At 42.4% G+C, this 20,938-nt stretch overlaps 1 protein-coding gene across 1 annotated transcript in view; it reads left to right on the forward strand.

Moving 5' to 3' along the window:
• Nucleotides 1-20,938, forward strand: part of HELQ (helicase, POLQ like) — a 365,741-nt gene that overhangs the window by 112,236 nt on the left and 232,567 nt on the right. Inside the window, exon 9 of the mRNA XM_085636579.1 lies at nucleotides 2,033-2,272. Within this exon, the coding sequence (XP_085492705.1) occupies nucleotides 2,033-2,272 (240 nt within the window). The remainder of the gene's footprint in view (nucleotides 1-2,032; nucleotides 2,273-20,938) is intronic.

Here is a 20,938-nt window from a genome sequence, read left to right on the forward strand (position 1 = left end):
GTTGATCAAAAGATCTCCGCCAAAGAGCCCCCAGACTTTGGCCTTGAAATTAATATATCTAAGACCAAATGTATGATTTACACCAGAAGAGGCAAAGCGAGGGGGTTTTGAAATACTGGAAAGAGTCCGGCAGTTTGATTATCTGGGTATCAGGCTAGATGATTACGGTTCCTGGGACCCACAGGCCACTAAGAGCACTTTAATTGTGAAACCTCGAGCTACAGCCGTACACAAATTTGCCAAAAAAGCAGCCTGGTCCCCTGCCAGTCCAGCAATTGAAATTTGCAAAGCACAAGCAAGGGGAGGCCGCACTATATGGGGCAGAATTATGGGGCCATTGCAACAGGAGTGCTGCAAGCACAGCAGAACATTTCCTCAAGGGTCTCCTAAACTTAAGGAAAGGCACACAGTTGGTCCCCATTCGTCCTGACTTGGGTATCAGCGAGATATCGATACAGGTAGGGTTGACAGCCTTATTGTTATGGGTTTGTATTTGGAGTACCCATGAACTGTGCCACCTTAAAGAGGAAATTTTGGACTGAGCCCCAGTCTATTTGTCGAGGAGATGCTCTTAAAGTAAAACTGGCTCAGGAGAAAGTTATTAGCAGTAGGGATTGTTCATTCACTATAGGTCACCTATCAAGGGCTTTCCTTCTCCACAAATCCGTAACCAAGAACTGTCCAAGAAACTGATGAGCACTTTTTTTTTTTTGCCCACTCTTTGCCAACGGCAGAAACAAATGGATCATCCCCCTACTTACAAATTCTATTGGAAGCTTTAGAAAATACAAATGCGACACCGGCTCGATTGTGGCGGTTTCTAAATTTTTACAGGGCAAATGAAACTAAAGCACTAGGGCCAGCACGAGCACTCACACCCTAAATGTCCTATGTACAATTTTGATTATAGGATGATTTTAATTGTCTGATTATGTACTGTTTGGGATTTTACAAGTTTTTATTGGTGTTTAAATGTTTTAATTTTTTTTTTATAGTGTTTTAACATATTGCTTATGTATTTTTGATGATTAGACTGATGTCTCGAATTATCAAATGAATGAATGAAACTAGAAACTGTGTTTTACACAATGTATTTGGATCCTGCCTTCCCTTGGGGAGCTCGTCTCCATTGGTGATGTGGGGGACCACCGGGTCAGTAGTTTATCGGACTCCCAGACTACTAATAGTTATGATAAGCACTCTTCAACTTACCTTAACATGAGACCGTTTTCTTTGACATAATGGTATTGATTAATTCTGAGGTATCACATTTTTATAAAATTAGGAGAAGGACTTTTGTTTGCAGCACGTTTTGTGATGGAAAATTTGTGCAGTTCATGTATTACTTGATTTGGGATTTATTTTTAATACGTACTGGGATGCAGTCCTTAGCAACATACATTTGGACTCCTTTAAGCGGTATGTTTGAAGTGCTTTGCTGCCCCAAATTAAATCCAGTGCAAAAATGTTGAAAACTGCACATTCTACATCTGAAACATAAATGTATTATACTGCTGCTTTCACAAGAGGAAGGTACGTTTTTGTAAGATATTAGGAACACCCAGAAGAAGCTGTGTGACTTTTATGTGATTAAAAATAATGTATTTTGCTTAATAAGGCAGACAATGGTTCAAGTGTAGCGATAATACAACTGGTACTTCAGAAGAGCAGAACACTAGCTCAGCACAAAATGACAACCTATATTTGACGGCTCTGAAACAGATCAGAAAATAAAGGACACATGGTATGGAAAATGTCAAAGAAACAGGTGGAAACACCACATGTACACATTCTGTAAGACTATAGCAAATATTCATTTCACAGTGAGGTCAAGGCAGGCTCTCTGTAAAGTTTTTTACCATATCTTTCGATGATGCTAAGACTTTGGAGAAGCTCAAACATGTAATTTTGTGTCAATTGAAGAAACTATGCTATAATTTGAATGGATGTCCTCAAGTATTTGTCTTGTTTTTTTTTTACTATATATGGCAAAGAGATGGTTAAGTAAAATGGACATATTTTTCCTCTTCAGGGTCTATTTAAGTCAGAAGCAAACTGAAAAAGAAACTCTTCTTAAAGACCTGAGGAGTACTGGCGATGGGATCCTTTGCCCTGTATTGAAACGTACCATACCCTTTGGACTTGCTTACCATCACAGTGGTCTTACCAGCGATGAAAGGAAGCTTGTTGAAGAAGCCTATTCGGCAGGTGTACTCTGCTTGCTTACTTGCACATCCACTCTAGCTGCTGGAGTTAATCTTCCTGCTCGAAGGTGCGTCTGTTATGAATAATCTGTGAATTAAAATGTTCTTTAATATTCTACTTTGTGTAAAGTGGAAGCTACTTCAGGCTAGAAGTTAGTTGGCACACTCTTGGTCACTCTTCCCTGAAGGTTGATACAGCTTCTGTAATTCCTGCATCATAGTTTGGCAAAGTGCTAAGCAAAAGTATTAGTTTTTATAGTGTATGTTACCAATTCAGAGGATTTCATGCAGAGAAACAAGTTACCTTTATCCAACTAAGTGCTATTAATTTGTCATATAGCAGAACCATAAAATATATATTGGTCTATATTAGAAATGGGGGTCTCCAGTTGGCAGGTTGTTATCCTGTCCCATTAGGGACCCTTCTTCCTAGTCAGGATAAGGGGGATACACTACTGAAATAACCCCTGTTTATCTCCTTGGTAGCTTGGCACGAGCAGTCAGGCTTATCTCCGAGGCAGTGTGTGAAGTATTTGCACATAATCAACAGTAATACAGTGAAAATACTACAAAAGGACACCACACCAGTTTTCGAAAAATAACCAATATTTATCTGTTTAAAACGAGACCAAAATGATAAAAATCCAACATACAATAATCAGAATGAGCATCTTGCACGAATAACCTTAGAAATGTAGTTCCCTGAAGTCGGTAGCTCCATCCAGTGCTACCGCAGTACTGAAAACAACCAAATCCAACAGTGTCGGTCGACCGCGTTGGTGTGGACCAGCGTCGGTGTAGGAAGACTTGTGAACAGTACCTTTTGTTCCTGTTGACTGCGGTGGTGTAATGCAGCGGCTGTCGTTGAGGCTGCGGTGTGAAGCGGAGTGTTGTGGCAGGCGGTGCCCTCATGTCACGGTACAGGCAGCGGATTGGTGGTAGTCGTCCAGAGGCGTTGGTGAGACCAGGGTTGTGGTGCGAAGTGCGGCGGTGCCCTCTGCGGTGCATTCAGGTCACGGAACTGCCGTTCGGCTCGGTGGTGGTGGCGGTTTCCCTCTGTAGCAACTGAGACATGCGGTCCCAGAGGAAGGTGATGTCTTTGCTGTTCCTAAGACTTCTTGTACGGGGAAAGCTCTACCTCAAGCCCTTAGAGAAACTCAAGCCAAGAAGTTGCAGAAAGTTCAGTCCAGTTCTTTCTCTGCCCAAACCAGAAGCAGCCACTGCAGGCCAACACAGCAAAGAACATAGCAAAGGAGTAGTTCCTCTTCACAGCTTCTCCATCTCTTCTTCTTGGCAGGTTTCTGAGTCCAAAAGATCTCTAAAGATTTGGGGTCTGGGCCCCAATATTTATAGACCCTTTTCCTTTGTTCTCTTGTGGCAGAGTGTCTCTGTGCTTAGTCCAAACCAGTCATGTCCAGTCTGGCCCAGCTTCCTGGCAGGAAGTTTAGACCACATTCTTTAAGGCAGCCCAGGCCCATTCAGGTGCAAGGTAATCTCCCACTACTCTAAATGCAGCCCAGGTCTATTCAGCCCAGCCCAGCCCTGACTGATCCAGGAAGAGCAAGACACAGGAGTTCTTTTTTATTGATTGGCCTTGTAAATGGTTAACTAAAGCTGACTGTGTGATGAGTATGGTATTCCAAAGATACAGTGCTGGTGCACACCAATCAAAATCATTTAAACCTAAAAAAAAAGAAAGAAATCCGCCTCCTACCTGCAGCACACTCCCAAACAATTTAGATTTTTTTGTGTAGCATGCACCCAAATGTAACCAAACTAGTTTAATTGCTCCATATACAAATATCACCTTAAGAATTATTCTGATCTGCCACTTACCATTAGATCTCTTTATAAAAAAGTCTAAAAAGAGCAGAGTACAATACATGGTGGCATTGTCTCCAAAAGCAGCATTATAGACTCTACATTTGACAGAGGGGATATCCACAGCTTTTGGCAGATATCCTGCTTCTGCCAAACTCTAACTTTGTTTGTTAACTTATGAACTACAATAGCAACGTCACAATTCTTTTCTAGGGGATCCTCAACAATAGTCATAAGCACTGAATATTCCTGCCCACGTGCAAGGATCCCAGAGCACTTTAAAACAAGGGGGGGGGGGGGGTCTGTCTGTCTGTCTGTGTCCACGTCTCCACACTCGAATCTCCATTCAAGGAGTCTTCAACCCTTCAGGGTGGCCTCTCAAACAGCGGACACGGAGGGGCCCGCCAATCACAGCATGTGAACAGAAAAGGCAGAGGCCCAATTCCGGAGCAGCAGTCCTTTAATCGGGGAAAACCAACACAATGCCTCCCATAACCCTACATGTTTCAGCATCTGCGCCTTGATCACGGGAAAGAGGCAGTTCACAAAGTGCATACGTGCGCGTCTGGTTTTAAAGATGGTCGTGACTCAAGTGACTGTTCGGCCTACGTCTCCCATAATGCAGCAGATACATCAGGTAAGTAATGACCGTCTTTCTGACAGTTCTCATATTAATGCACAAATTGTAAAATGCATTTTTCCCACTTTCCGCTGCATTTAGTACTCATTATATCCAGATGGAACACAGTCATGTTTCAAATGAGAACTGTCAGAAAGACTGCCATTACTTACCTGATATTTCTGCTGCATTATGGGAGACGTAGGCCGAACAGTCACATGAGTGCATGAGAATGAGTGGGACCTAGTACCTACCTGTGTTCTCCTGTGGCCGTCCTGTTTGCTGTTGCCCTCTCTCCCTCCCGCCGCCGCATTTTCAAACACCGCGGCCGCCGTGCGGAGGGAACTCCATTTCCCAGGCTCCTAAGAGCCGGAAGGCGGAACCCGGAAACGTAGCTCACGCGCCTGGAGGCGCTTTAAATCTCAGCTCACCTCCGGTGGAGCGGGCGCCTAAGCTGGTCTGTGGCTATCTCTGGGACCTAGTACCTACCTGTGTTCTCCTGTGGCCGTCCTGTTTGCTGTTGCCCTCTCTCCCTCCCGCCGCCGCATTTTCAAACACCGCGGCCGCCATGCGGAGGGAACTCCATTTCCCAGGCTCCAAAGCGCCGGAAGGCGGAACCCGGAAACGTAGCTCACGCGCCTGGAGGCGCTTTAAATCTCAGCTCACCTCCGGTGGAGCGGGCGCCTAAGCTGGTCTGTGGCTATCTCTGGGACCTAGTACCTACCTGTGTTCTCCTGTGGCCGTCCTGTTTGCTGTTGCCCTCTCTCCCTCCCGCCGCCGCATTTTCAAACACTGCGGCCGCCGTGCGGAGGGAACTCCATTTCCCAGGCTCCTAAGCGCCGGAAGGCGGAACCCAGAAACGTAGCTCACGCGCCTGAGGCGCTTTAAATCTCAGCTGACCTCCCGCGTCGCGGGAACAGCGCGCGGGCAGCGCCAGGCTAAGCCCGGGCAAAGGGCGGGCCATCTGTGGCTGTCGGGGGTCGACCAGGGTCGGGCCGGGCTACCCCCCTGACATTGAGCCACGAAGGTGCTGTGTGTATTGACTGGGAACATTTCAAGATATGGGTAAGAGGAAACACCTGGAGGGTGACTCTGAGCTAACTAGCATTGCACCTGGGAAGAGCAAATTGAGGAAGAACAAAGCTAAGAAAAAACGCTTGCATGCAGGTGGAAACTGTGTGATGGACCGTATTGACAATATAATTGAGGAGTGTGGGGAGCTGCTTAATACCCCTTCTACGTCTACTGCAGGCGGGAGGAGGGAGGCTACCAGATGTTCGGTGGTTGTTCCGGACATGTTTCTCACTAAAAAAAGTGGTGAGGACCAGAGTGCAGGGGTGTCCAGTAAAGAGTCTGCTTGTAGGGCTCCAGTCATTATTTCTGATGAGGAGCATGTCTCTCTTTCCCCAAATGCCATTTTTCCTGTGGCTAACCAATTGGCAAAAATTGTTTGTAACAATAGGTTCTCTATTTTGGGAGAAATTGGTACTGATGCTTGTAATCCTGCACTGCCCCTTTCAGTTCCCTCAGTCTTAACTCCGGAGGCGATTGTATCAGAGGGTAGTTGTACTACAAATTCTACTGATTGTATTCTAGCTTTAGAAACAAGTGCTAGTGATTTGAAATCTCTACTGATGGTGGTGAAAAATCTTTGTTCCTTGATAGAGTCTATGCAAAGTAAAATCGAAATCCTAACTGTTACTGTTAAGAAGCTTGAAGAAACTAACCTGGGCTCTGGTGCTCACCCTGCTAACAAGGTATCCATGCATGGTGGGGGTCTGAATAAAGTGCTATCAACAGTGGCAGACAGGCATAGTGAGTCCCCTAATATTTGTAGGAATAACTTAACTAAAGAGCAAAACTCACTAAGTAAACAGTCTAGACTCTTAAAATTGTCGAGGGCTGATCAATCTTTTGATCGTGCCACGAGAAATGTAGGACGTGATAGTAGAGTACCCGTAGGTAATTACCCGGCCAAGAAGCATGAAGGAGGCCCACCTTCTGATAATGCGAGACCTGGCACTTACCCTGGGGGTAGCACTCATCAAGGAGTTTTAAAACACCAACCAAATACTTATACGCCTCACCCACACAAAATATACATGGTGAATGTCCCTAGATTGCATTCTGGGTCTGACCATGAAACCAGTGGATCCCTGTCTAATAAAGTAATACACTGGATCAGACACGTGAGGGGCTGTCGCTCGGTGATCAGAGCTGACATTGCTGGAGTTAGAAGGATCTCACAGGGTGGAAGTGAGGTGGATTATATAGAGGTAGGCTTCACTGATGCTAGTATTGCAGGGAATTTGATTAATCTTGAGTTTAGGAGCTGCTCCCCGGATTGTTCTGCAATACAAATGAGGTCTACTTCCTTTCGGTTATCATGGGCAGTCGCTCCTTACAGTCAGTCTATGGGTGACTCGTGTTTAGAACAAAATGACTGACTGTGCAGTAAAAGTGCTGTAGTTGACTCTGTAGTTTGCCCCTTGGCGACTGCCAAAACCTAAATATTGTTTCTGAGCGAGGTACCATTGATAGCATCGAATCTCATGGTTTTTCAATGGAATTGGAGAGGACACCCCAATCGTATAGTATCCCGGAGGTCCAACAGGAAGGTAGTGTAATTCATCCAGAGTATGGGACGCTCTTATCTTGGAATATTGCAGGTCTAAAATCAAAGACTAACGACCCTGATTGGGCATAGTTTATCAATCTCTATGATGTTTGTTTATTCCAGGAGACTTGGCTTCTCGAGGCCCAGTACTTTCCTGGGTTCTTGAATTTTAATGTCTTGGCAGAGAAGGGTAAAAAAGGGCGCCCTTCAGGCGGTCTTACTGTTTGGATTAAGCAGGTCCTTGGCACTACTGTCAAGGAGTTCTCTACTTTACATCCGGATATCCAGCTCCTTAATTTCAAGTTTAAAAATGGGAAATCATTAGACATTTATAATGTTTATGCTAGAAGCACTGGTGGCAAGAAGTCTGATACCATAGTTTGTCTCGAGGAACTTATGCTTCTTTATTCTCAGCACTCCCATGTAATTATTGGAGGAGATTTCAACACTACATTTGTACCCCTATTTGGCGCCGACTGGAGTGTTTCGGATGAGGAAGACAGTCTTTGGGGTATTCCAAAATTAGACCTTGAGCCTGTCAATCGTTGGTCTGAAGTGACAATTCAGATTAATGCCCTTTGTTTAAATAAGGGGCTTCGAGCAACAAATGGCAGGTCTGAGCATGACAAAGTAGGGTCCAATACTTTTAAGAGTGGCCTACGTGCCAGTAGAATCGATTATATTTTAATATCCCTTGATTTGTGGGCAGACCTGAGAGGCATGATGGTTATCGATAGACTGGAGAGTGATCATAATCCTCTTTCTTTGTCACTTTTGTTTTGGGTGAACCCTATTGCCTGCCATGCTCAGATTCAACAAGATAGTCATTGTGAATGAGATGCGCCTTGTTAGATGGGCGAAAATAGCCCAAAGTAAAGAAGATCTTAATTTTATTTCAAGCAGCCTAAATCTTGCTACAGAGGAATTAGGGGCTGAGTATAAAAAGAGTGCCCTAGATCTATCCCGCACGACTGGGATAATGATCCACGAATCCTTTTTCCTAAAACTCAGAGATATTTTTGTGAGCCCATGTAAACCAAACATGAATAATCGCGATTCTTCTCCACGCTGGTACACCCCAGAGTGTAGAGAGGCTCGTTTGAACCTGGGTATTGCCCGTAAAAGTGGCGTAAGTTCCTGTGTTCGCTCTGCAAGGTATGCCTATAAGCAAGTAGTACTGAAATCCAAACGAGCGTGGGATGACCAAAGATGGCAGGAACTTAGGGAAGCAGGTGCCCAACATGATTCTAGACGCTTCTGGGCAGTCTTTAAGTGGGGGAGTGGGGGTAATCCTGACAAACCCCAAAATTGGGTATCGCAAGAAGCATGGGTTGAATATTTCGAGTCCCTTTATGCCATAGGAGAGGGTCTGAGCAGTACCCCCGAGTTCCAACTTGTGTTTTATAAGGATGAAGCTTTTACTTTGGGTGATGTCGACAATGCTCTAAAACTTATGGTACCAGGCAGGGCGCCTGGTATGGATGGAGTTCCAGCCGATATTTTCCTGAGTAATAGTAAATCCTGGGGAAAGTATATATTAGTTTTAGATAATCTGATTGCTAGAGGCGCCCCGATACCCATTTCCTGGAAAGGCGCCGAAATTATTCCGGTGTTTAAGAAAGGGAATAAGTCCCTCCCTGGTAACTATCGACCAATTAGTTTGATTGATACCACACAAAAAATCTTGGGTAGGTTGATTTTGAATAAAGTGTTGGACTGGGCCTCTGAACATCTAATCCTTTCCCATTTGCAAGCAGGATTTAGAGCTCGAATAAGTACCATCGACCAGGTGTTGCATTTTGCTATGCTCCACTGGAAGACCGTACTTTTAGGAGGGAGCAGCCTATATGCTGCCTTTATTGATCTAAGGGCAGCGTTTGATCTTGTCCCTCGGGCATCTCTATGGGCTGTCCTAGACAAAATGGGTATGCCATCTTCATTACTCTCTCTAATTATTAGACTCCATTTGGACAATTTTGCACAAATCAGGTGGGGCGGTGTAGGACAAGTGACCACTCAGTTCCCTATACAGAAGGGGGTTAGACAAGGCTGTGTTCTTGCGCCAACTTTATTTTCTATGTACATCAATGATGTGGCTAAATTGTTAATTGATACAAGCGTAGATGCCCCTATATTGGCAGGTGCTAAAATTCCTATTTTAATGTTTGCCGACGATTGCTTGATTATAGCTAAAACCCCGAGCGGCCTCCAGAAATCCTTAAGTGTTTTTGAGGACTTTTGTTCAGCTCGTGGGCTAGAAATAAATGTTTTAAAATCTAAATGTATGTCTTTTAATCAGTCCAAATCTTTCAAGGGTAAGATATTCATGAATAATCTCCAACTCGATCAAGTTCAAGATTTTATTTATTTAGGTATTTGTATCCAACATGACCTAGGCTGGAAGAAGCAGGTAGATCTGGCAACTCTTAAACATTCTCAACTCTCTGGTGCGCTGAGTAAAGAACACACTAAATCTTTGACGAAACCAATCGACCCGGTAGTCCGTGTGTACGATGGAAAAGTGGTTGGTGCAGCGCTCTATGGAGTTGAGCTTTGGGGATTTGAGAATCTACATAAAATGTCTACTTCAGAAAATAGATTTTTACGTAATCTAACTAGATTACCACAGAGTACTCCCCTGTGCCCTTTGGTTTATGATCTAGGAATGAGACCAATAGCATTAATTGCCTCGTTTCGCCCAGTTTTATACTGGCGTCGATTATGGGTTACTCCGGAACTTGGTCTCTTTGCCTTATGGACGTAGTTAAGATCGATACCTTCCACAAAGTTAAGTGGCTCCTTAGGATTCATGAGATGCTTAAAGAGTTGGGTCTAAAAGATCTGTGGGAGGACCCAGTAAATGCCAGGTTTCTGTCAAAACAAGTATTGAAGGCCTTATATTAGGAAATGGTGGCTATTCGAGTTTATAGAAGTACAGCCCCACTTTCACTAACAGGTGTATTTCTCGATTTTAAGGACTCTATTTCCCAGGCAACTTTCTGGGATGATATTACTAATTCTTTGGATAGGAAGCTTTACTTCCAATTTAGAGTTGGTAGTCTTCCAGTTAGAGAATTTACATCTAGATGGTCTTCGGGAAACATACTTAACTGACCGGGTTGTTTGGCATCTACCGAATCAATTAACCATCTTTTGTTTCAATGCCCATCATATGTAATCCCGCGACGGCCTTGGATAAAACCAATGTGTCCACAGCTGGGCACTAGGAATGCTAAAGTAGCAGTTAGAATTTTACGTTCGACTGAAATTCCATGTATTTATATATCTGTTGCTAAATTTCTTGGGAGGGCCTGGGTGATAAGGAGTAAATTGTTGGCTGGGCAGATTGTCTAAACCCTTGAATTATGAATTATGTTGTAATATTATTTATTCTTTTTAAACTATCTTAACATGTTTTTCCTTTTTGTATTTATATCTACATTTTTGTATGCTTTTATGACAATCGTCGAATAAAGCAAATTTGACTGACTGAGTGGGTCTGTCAGTGAGTGCACGAGTGTCTGAGTAAATCTGTGAGTGGATGCATGAGTAACTCATTGTATCTCGGAGTGCGTTCATCAGTCTCTGTGTGTCTTTGAATGGGTGCATAAGTCTCTGTGGGTCTGAGTGGCTGCATGATTGTCTGAGTGCATCTGAGTGGGTGCCTGAGTTGGTTTGTGAGCAGATGAATGAGTCTCTGAATAGGTCTGTGACTGGATGCGTAAGTATCTGAATGAGTCTCTGAGTGGGTGCATAAGTGTCTGAGTGGGTCTCTGAATGGGCACTTGGGTATCTGAATGAGTCAGTGGGTATATGAGTCTTTGAGGGAGTCTGTGAATAGCTTCATGGTTGTCATACTGGGTCTGTGAGCGTGTGCAAGTGTGTCTCAGTGGATCTGTGAGTGGGTGCATAACATCTCAATAACTGTGAGTGGGTGTGTGTCTGAATGGGTCCGTGAGCGGGTGCATAAGTCTGTGAGTGGGTGTGAGAGTGCATGGGTCTCTCACTGGGTGCATGAGCCCTGAGTGCATTTGTGAGTGGAGGCATGAGTCTCTGACATCTGTAAGTGGGTGTATCAGTGTCTCAGTGAATCTTCGAGTGGGTGCATGAGTCTGTGGGTCTGTGAGTAAGTCTGTGGGTGGGTGTGTGCGTGCGTGAGTCTGTGAGTTGGGTGCACAAGTCTCTGAGTGAGTCTGTAAGTTGGTGCATGGCTCGCAGAGTAGTTTTCTGACTGGGTGGATGAATTTCTGAGTGGGTTTGTGAGTGGGTGCATAAGTGTATTAGTGGACCTGTGAGTGGGTGTAGGAGTCTGTGACTGGGTGTATTACTCTCTCAGTGCATCTGCGAGTGAGTGTATCATTGTCAGAGTGGGTCTGTCAATGTTATATATTTTTTTGCTGATATTTGCAAATTTGCAGCAACGAAACTCAGGAGGCCGCACTGGCAGTCACGGCGAATTTGCAAATATTGCGCATGGGGAAAATAATCCTGTTTAGCAACATATTAAACACATGTGGAGTTCCTCAAAGATGCTTATATGCCTCCCATGGCGTCAGGACAGATCCAACCTGACCCCTTATACCAAGTTCTGCGATTTGATTTCAGCCCCAGGGACTGTTCCGATGAGATAAAATGATGCCAGTAACGCTTTGCTCAGGTTGCGGCCAGCCAATCACAGCATTCCGTTGGCACGCTTTCGTGATTAATCGCGAATTAGCCGCAAGCGCGGATAAGCAAATTTGGATTTCCTTAAATTTCTCAACAACTTCTGAATAGTTTTACACCACATAACAACAAGCATTGGTAAATGCATTAGGTTTCACCTATGTGATTAATAATAAGCTGTTTTTTATTGTAAGTTATAGCTTGCTGAGTAGTTGTACAATATAAGTAACAAAATGTCTGTTAAAGTGTTATGACTTGTTCATGTGCAAAAAGGCAACATATTGTGCTGTTACTAGTGGTATAGTCTGGTTAACTAATAGCAAAATTTTTAACAAAAATTGAGCGAGGGAAATAATAGAATGAACTGCTGTAATAGCAATATTATGTGTTTAGAGGAGTTCTGACAAAGTTTGGCCAGGGCTGCTGCACCGTTCAAATCATGGCCTGTAAGGTAACTGCACTTGTGATTGACTGTTTAGTAGTAAAATATTGCAATATTTGGTTTTTAAAGGAGTTTCTAGAACTTTGGGCCCCGGTGTCAATGGACCTGCTGCACCACTGAAATCATGACCCTAGTGCCTGCTAGATTACTGCACTTGTGACTTCCTATTTAAGAATAAGATTTAGCAATATTCTCTGTTTAGAGCTTTTGACCGCGGTGCCCCTGCACCTGCTGCACCATTTAAATCAAGCTCCTTTAACTGCAAGATGACTGCAATTGTGTCTGCCTGTATAGTAGTAATATATAGTAATATTAGGTGTTTAGAGGCGTTCTGACAAATTCTAGGCCCTGTGCCACTGCACCTGCTGCACCATTCAAATCATGACCTTATTGTCTGCTAGATAAACGCACTTGTGACTGTCTTGTTTAGTAGTAAAATTTAGCAATAATCTGGGTTTAGGGGGGTCTCTACAGGTTTTAGCCCCAGTGCCAATGCACCTGCTGCACAAATAAAAACAAGTCCACTTTAACAGCAAGGTAACTGCAATTATGACTTTCTGTTTAGTAGACAAATATAGCAATATTGTGTTTCGAGGAGTTCTGACAACTTTTGGGCCCGGTGCTACTGCCCTGCTGCACCATTCAAATCGTGACCCTGTTGTCTGCAAGGCAACTGAAATTGTGACTGCCTGTTTAGTAGTAAAATATAGCATAGCTCTTATATATTAACTTTATTTTTAACCTGCAATGTTAATTACAACATTTAGAATTTGATCATAATGACCAAATAGATTAATATGAAAAAATACATCTGATAATGCCTGCAAGGCATGAATAGGAAATGCCACAAACGTTTTAAGGCTAAAGGATCTGCTTTACACTGCGAAGTAATAAAAAGCAAGCGTCCAGCATACTGATAGCTGTCTACCTTTTCCTTTGGAAGAGATCTTATCTTGACAGTGGATGGGGCATAAACAGTGTGAACAGCTTTAGTACAAGTATCATAAATGTATGCAGGCAGGGGAAGTTAACAAAAAACAAAGTTACACAAAAAAACGAATTAACAGTAATTAGGCATCGGGAACTGAGTAGAGCCTCCTTTTAAGATATATTAAATACAAGAGATTTCACAAGCACAGCGCAAGCGATGTTCAGATGAAACCTAAAAAGCACAATCTGGAGACTAAAAGCTAGCTTTCTGTCAAATTTGGTATAATTCCTCTAGCGGTTCGGGCTGTAGTTGTGTTCAAAGCTCCTACTGGAATTAACATGGGAACACACTTTTTTTTTTACCCCCTCCCCTTTTTCTCGGCCCCCATATCACGGATCGCCCCAAAAATAAATTTAAATGCACAATAGGAATCCCCTGCACACTTTTTTGGGTACATTTCATAAAGATTTGTCAAGCGCCTCCAAAGATATAGGCAAGTCAAAAAACGCTTTGGCTATGGAAACATGGCCCTAACTATAACCACCAACCGACGACTGCCAGTAGGTAATATAGTGAGTACATACACATATAAAAAAAACTTTACACTCCTAAGTAAACATTTGAAGCTTATAACAGGCAAAGGCCTGATTTCATTTTAATTTAATTTTTCTAAAAAGAAACCAATTATTTTTTTAAGTCACTATAAAATAAGTGACCATAGGAAATCTTTTACAAACATTTTCAGGAATGAAGTACAGAATTAGCCAATAAGGAAATGCTCAGCTAACTAAGCTGGCACTTGCCTTTAAGAACCTCACAGCACACCCAGCATCCCATCATGCCCCACAGGTGACCGGTCAGTTCATTTTTCCGGCTCCTAGAAACAGGATCCTGCGGCACTGAGCTACGGCCAAAAAAAAGTGGAAATCTTTCCTAAAACCTTATTTAAGACTTTTACTCAACATCTATATTCACTTTGCTTCCCGATAGGATTTAATAACAACCTAGAGCAGTTGTGTTGCCCATGCGGTATTGGTAGTAAACAAACATTGTTACATTTTTTACTTTTTTGTAAATTTTATGCCAGATATACAAAACAGTATTTAACTCCCTATTTTAAGGCATGGGTTATCTTTGATTTCAAATTAGCATATTTTTAAATTTTACGGCTTTGATTTTCAGAGTAAGCACGTTTTCACAAGCTGCGGTACGCTCACGTGCTTCCATGAACGAACCCTAATGTGCCACAAATTTTGTAACACTGCCTAGTGAAATTCACCTTTTATCTTTGCTCTTATAATAGTCATTAATATTGCCCGTAACTAAACATTCTGATAAAGCTGCTAGTATTGGTAGAATTGAAAATGGGGTTTTAGTTAAATTATATCTGTACCTTGATGCCCATCATTGTTTGATTTATTGCACGCTATCGCACTTTATCTGTAACATACTGCTGACTTCGCACATTGGTCTAAACCTCATACTTTGTTATTAATGCTGCTAGATTCTGCAGGTTCATCCAACGTTTATACTGTGATTTTACTACTGTAACCTTGTATTTGTATTGGATGATATTGTATATTTATATGTTTTAAAACTTGTATTGTATTTGCCATTGGTAGTGATAAATTGTGCTTTTATGGATATTTTTATCCGAATAAAGATTATTTGATTGATTGATTGATCAACATCTTTATTGGATTAGCGTTTTTCTACATCTTTTCAGAAGGAAAGGAGTTATTTTTACGCCAGGATGCCTTCACTTTTTGAGGTGCCCTTCCTGTGGTACGAAGATAGCACAAACAGATCCATGCAGGCTTTGTATTCACTATCTTCCTACAGATCATCACCTTGACTCATGCAGACAATGCTAAAAACTCTCCAAAAGAACATTAAGGGACCGAGAGAAGATCAGACTACATGGGTTTCATTAAAAGAGGCAGGAGAAAGCTGCAGGTCTACCATAGGCCTTGGGAAAGGACATTTTTCCACCAAAGGGCTCTCCTCCTGTCCAAAGGACTACCCCCAGAGGCAGATCCAAGGAGACAACTTATCACCGGGAGCGATGTAATTCTCCTCGACGTAGACCAGAAATTACGTCGGGGAGGAAACGGGTAACCTGCCCACTCGTTTGCCATTGACTGGTACTCTGTCGAAGCACTCAACATCAAAGTGTCATTCACCGCCAAGAGAACATAGACGTTCAACATTGAGACAATTGTCGATGTTGAAGACACCTCTGTCAGGACCATCGCTGTTTACGTCGAGAGCACCCCCATCGATGTGGAAACCACCTATGTCGATTTTGAAGATGCTGCTGCCGACGAGACCTCCTCTGTCAACATCGAAGAAACCGCCCCTAAGGTCACATCACACACAGTCGACTGACCCCAAGGCCACTGTTGAAAAGAGTACAAATCCAAGTATATGTGGAGAAGCTTAGTCTTAGTAGCACAGTAAGTCTACCTTCACAGTAAGGCATCAAAGTTCAACCGGCTTGCACTCTGCATTCCATGGCTAAACATTCCACAGAATGCAAACCATAACACTGGCATGTGCATATCAAATTTTATAAAGACAATGCAACACATCTTCTCCTTTTAGAAGAAAAAAGATAAAAGAACAGGTAACTATGAAATAAAAAAATAAGAAAATACATATGTCCAAGAGAAATACACTAGCAAAATGCTGAAGGTAGATAACTTGCAAATGTTAATGCGCTAAAATAAACAAAGAACTCTTCTATTTATCAAATTCAACAAATTTGGAAGGAGGCTGTCTGATCCTGCTCGCCCCTTAGACCCTTGAGGCTACAGAATCTTTTGTAACTTCACTCACCAAATTGGATTCAGCTGAACTTTCCCCATCCATTCTGCTCCGTAAGTTGTCTAACAACAATCGCTCTCATTCTTCTCATTGCTCTGATGAACTCTGTTATTGAATCTCACCAAAAATCCTTTCTCCTCCTCACCTACATCCTCATTATCATCATCTGCCTCATTACAAGCAGGTATTGCTCCTGTATACTTGGCCACTCTCTCCACATTCCATTCCTTTCCATCTTGAGTGACAACACAAATAGTGAATACTTTCACTACTTTCATGGCCTTACCAAACCTTAAGAGACCCTTTTTTTTACTATTCCAGGCTTCAGAATTCTTACGCAATAGCACATGCCTCAGCAGATTGCTGGCACGGTAACCATTATAAAAAATCAGCTATCATTTTTTTTTTCTCACAAACAAATTCAGTTTTGAACGTATACTTCTGCAATCTTGAGGTAAGTCTGGTGATGCACACTGTAAAATTCCATCCTCCACCAGGGCACAATATGTTTACCAACGACTTATGGTTCATCCTCACTACCCCACACATAGTTCCTAAAGTGTTCTATTGCCCAGACACATGCTACTAGCTCTTTCATTCATGGCATACATTCTTTCGTTCTCATTCAAGGTCCGAGATGCAAACACAATGTTCCACTCTTCCTTGCCACACCTCTGGGACAATACTGCACCTATACCATACATACTGGCATTCACTGTGATTACACATTCATTTGTCATGCAGAATGGTTTTAGCGTGGGGGCCCTTACAATAGCATGCTTTATGTTCTTAAAAGTCAATTGCTGTCTCTTGGACCACACATATTCAACTTTTAGCCTCAAATGTTCTCTCAACGGCTTCATTTTGGTGGCAAAATATTTTATAAATATGCTGTGGTACTCACACATACCAGCAAAAGACAGTAGTTGTTTGTTTTTGGGTGCTTGTGCCTTAATAATTGGCATATACATTGGATTTCTTGGGCACCACACCATCACCCGACAGAGTGTGACCAAGATATTCTACAGACTTTTTTAACATTTTACATTTAGATCACTTTAGGGAAAAACCTTGTTTCTCCAATCTACTGCACACCTTGAAAATGTGCTGTAAATGTTCTGTCTTATTCCTAGAAAGTATAAAAATTTCATCTTGGAAGCATTTAGCTAAAACCATCAATCTCTCTAAACAGATAAAACATAGCTCTCTGAAATATGGTAGCTGCAGAAGCCAAGCCAAAAGGCATTCATTCATTTAAATTTGTACAACCCTTCCGGTGTGATGAATGCCTTCAATAGTTTAGAGTCTTTAGAAACTTCGATTTGATGGTACGCTGACCTGATGTAGGGTAGAAAAGATATTGGCGCCTTCTAGTATTGACAATACTTTGTTGATTTTGGGTAGCAGGTGACAATGAACCAATATGTTAGAATTTAAGGCCCTCAAATCCACACACAACCTCAACCTTTGGTCAGCTTTGTGAGCTAAAACTATGGGTAAAACCCATTCAGCTGACTCAGTTTCTTCAATTATACCCTCTGTGACCAAATCTTTCCTCATTTCTCTCGCCTCTTCCCTGGCAATAATAGGTACTCCCCTTAGTTTCTGTTTCACTGGTACTGCATTGCTTTTTATCCTGAATAAAACTTCTCCCAATTTATCACAGAAGACATTTGGGAAACATTCTTTTACCAGTTTTTCCGCGCTTCCTTCATCAATGCATAATGCCTGTTCCTCACTACCTTCAGCAAACAGTGACACAGGCTCATGCCAATGGGCATTTAATATTATGCCCTACTTCCACTTATCTCTCCACCCTTAAGCATTCACCCCCTTTAACTTGAGGGCATCTACTCTTGAATTCCAACTTCACACCTGCATAACCATCCATATTGATGGTGGAACCATCAAAGCTCTAAGCAATTATATCGGAGGGTTGCAAGTGCTTTATATCCAAAATAGCACTATACTTCTCTAGGAAATATCTTCAGGTTATTATGGTCCAGGGAGGAACCAGAATCCGTCATGCGTTCCAACTCTGCACTGGAAATGCGAACCACACATTTGGGAGGATTCTTCACTACTTGGTCAAGTCAAGTCAAGGAAAGCTTTATTCGACTGCATTTTTAACAATCATAAAAGCACATAAAAATATACAATATTTTCATAAAATTACACAATCGAAAAACCACAATCAAATAACAATATTTAAAATTCAGGATAAAATTAATGCGACCAAGATAAAACCCTCTAAGAAGCGGCAAATGCCCATTCAGTTACAATTCATCAATTATAATACTTTTCCTTTGATGGAGTACCTTCTTCAAGAACATTGCTAAGCACCAGGCTATATGTTCATTCTCCAAGAACTGAGGTTTAGTTCATGCCGGGCGGCATTGCCTCAGCCCCTGATGTTTTAAAAGTGGAAGAATCCATGCTTTCCTTAACGCTGTATAAAATTTACAAAATAAAACTAAATGAATAGTGGACTGGTCAGAATTATTATCGCACGGACATGATTGCAGTTTTCGTGACCAGTCATTCATTTTAGGAAAGGTCACGAGTCTGTGGACATTGTCCAGCCTAAATCTGGTAAATAACCGCCTGTCAAAACCACCGGATACAAATGTTAAATATGGTTCCATCTGTAAAGTGGTTACAATTAACTGATGTTGTTTAACACTGGGCTTTAAAATCTCTCCTGACATTCTTATTGTAACCAATAACTGAAGACCCTACTTTCTTAGATCCTCTTTGGTAGTTGCCCTAAATATTCTGAGTGCCCTAGATCGTTCATAAAATCACGCACATACCTAACCCAGGGAATCTTTAAAACCTCTTCTAATTTGAGGCAATCCTGTAGAATCTCCCGGTTTAACTTCGTCTGCTCTTTTGACCTAATCCTGTGTTCCAGTTTTATAAGGTCAGAGATTAAAGGAAGGCCCAGCTCATCATGGCAGGCATAAGGAGTAGTACTAGCTGGAACCGATAAAATATATCTTAAAAAGGAGTTTTCCACAACTTGTATCAAGGGGGTATTAGCAAAACTCCAAATTCCCGCCCCGTACATTGCAGTAGTAGTGCATTTGGCTTTATAAATTTTAATGAGCTCTCCCAGCGGTTTCCTACCTAGCTTCTTGGAAAAGGAAGCGAGGGCAGCTGTTGTCTTAATAAACGCCAGTTTTTTTCGCAGATATGATTTGAGCCCATAAATCGCCTTGATTAAATAAAATGCAGAGGTATGAAAAACTCTTTGTCAGGGCTAACTTCTGCCCGTCCAAAAACATACCTCTTGACCTCTGACTCCCACGACCACAACTCATAAGAAAAGTCTTTGATATATTAATAGATTGACTTAGGTTCCTCATAAAAGCAGTAAAACTATCTAGGACCCTCTGGAGACCAATTTGTGTTCTAGACATTAATACTGCATTGTCCGCATAGAGGAGAGCGGGTATAGGTCGTCCACCCACTAAAGGGAAATACTGACTATTCCTAAGCAAAGCTTGATCCAGTCCATTAATATAAAGATTAAAAAGAAAGGGGGCCAGCACACAACCTTGCCTGACCCCCCTTCTAATGGGAAAGGCAGCTGTAAAAAAAAGAATATTGTGAGTGTCGATCCCCGCATCCTCAAGAACCTTCCACAATCTGCCATGCCTTACAGAGTCGAAGGCCACCGTAAAGTCCACACATGCCAGAAACAAACTTCCCCTCTTTACTCTTGTGTATTTCCCCACTAATATGGCCAGGTTTAAACTCTGCTCGATCGTCCCCAGCCCCTCTCGAAAGCCATACTGTATATTTGATAGCACCAGGCTATCATCTGCCCATGCTTGCAGGGGTTCCAAAGTAACTCGCCCTGCTACTTTTACCATGGAATCCAATAACGAAATGGGCCTGTAACACCCAGGATCATTACGTTCCCCTTTTTTAAAAAATTGGAACGATAGTAGATTCCACCCAGGTCTTTGGCATTGAAGCCAAACAACTGGCGTTAATAACCTGGGTTATTATAGGTCCCCAAAGAGCGATATTTGACTCAAACAGGTCCACTGGTACTCCGTCAGGGCCGGGAGCCTTATCTTCCTGGCTCACTGACAGAGCTATCTCCACTTCCTCCAGCGTAAACTGCAAGTTTACTTTATCGATATTGTCCACTAACATATCACTAACTGGTAAATTGAGGTTTCCCTGCCCATTATACACCTTTGAAAAGTGTCTGATCCAGGACTCCTCAGGTATGGCAATTTCTATTGAAGGACCGCCCGCAGGTTGTAAAAATTGCATTTTCACTGCTCTCCAAAAGGCGGCACTATCTTTCTGTTGTGCCGCACTATGAAGTGATTCCCAGGCTTCCGTTCTCATGGCACATCTTCTTTTCCTTAAGGGCCAGCCTACAATCCATTCTTGCCTGCATTAGAAATTCTGGGCTGCCTATGTAACTCATTCTTTAGGTTGGTGTAAACTTGTGTGCATTTAGTATTGAACCACCCCTGACTTTTAACTTTATTACGGAGTTGGACAGATAATAACTCCCTGACCCCAGCTGATATTATCTGAAAGGATGATAAAATACTATCACAGGAGGCTGAGTCGCTCAGACAAGTATCAAAGGCGGTTTTGCACTTCAATACTAGCTGTTTTGTAACCGCAACAGGGTCCACCGTTGACCACCGTAAGGTATAACCATTGATTTTATCAAGTTTTACCCTTCCTTTGACCTCTGTGGCATCCTCCGCCCTATCAGACCTATATGATGGCAGATTAATCTTTAAGCATAAAGGGAAGTGGTCACTCATGGTCAAGTATT

Source organism: Triturus cristatus, chromosome 2_1 (genome assembly GCF_964204655.1).
Source record: "Triturus cristatus chromosome 2_1, aTriCri1.1, whole genome shotgun sequence".
NCBI lineage: Eukaryota > Metazoa > Chordata > Amphibia > Caudata > Salamandridae > Triturus > Triturus cristatus.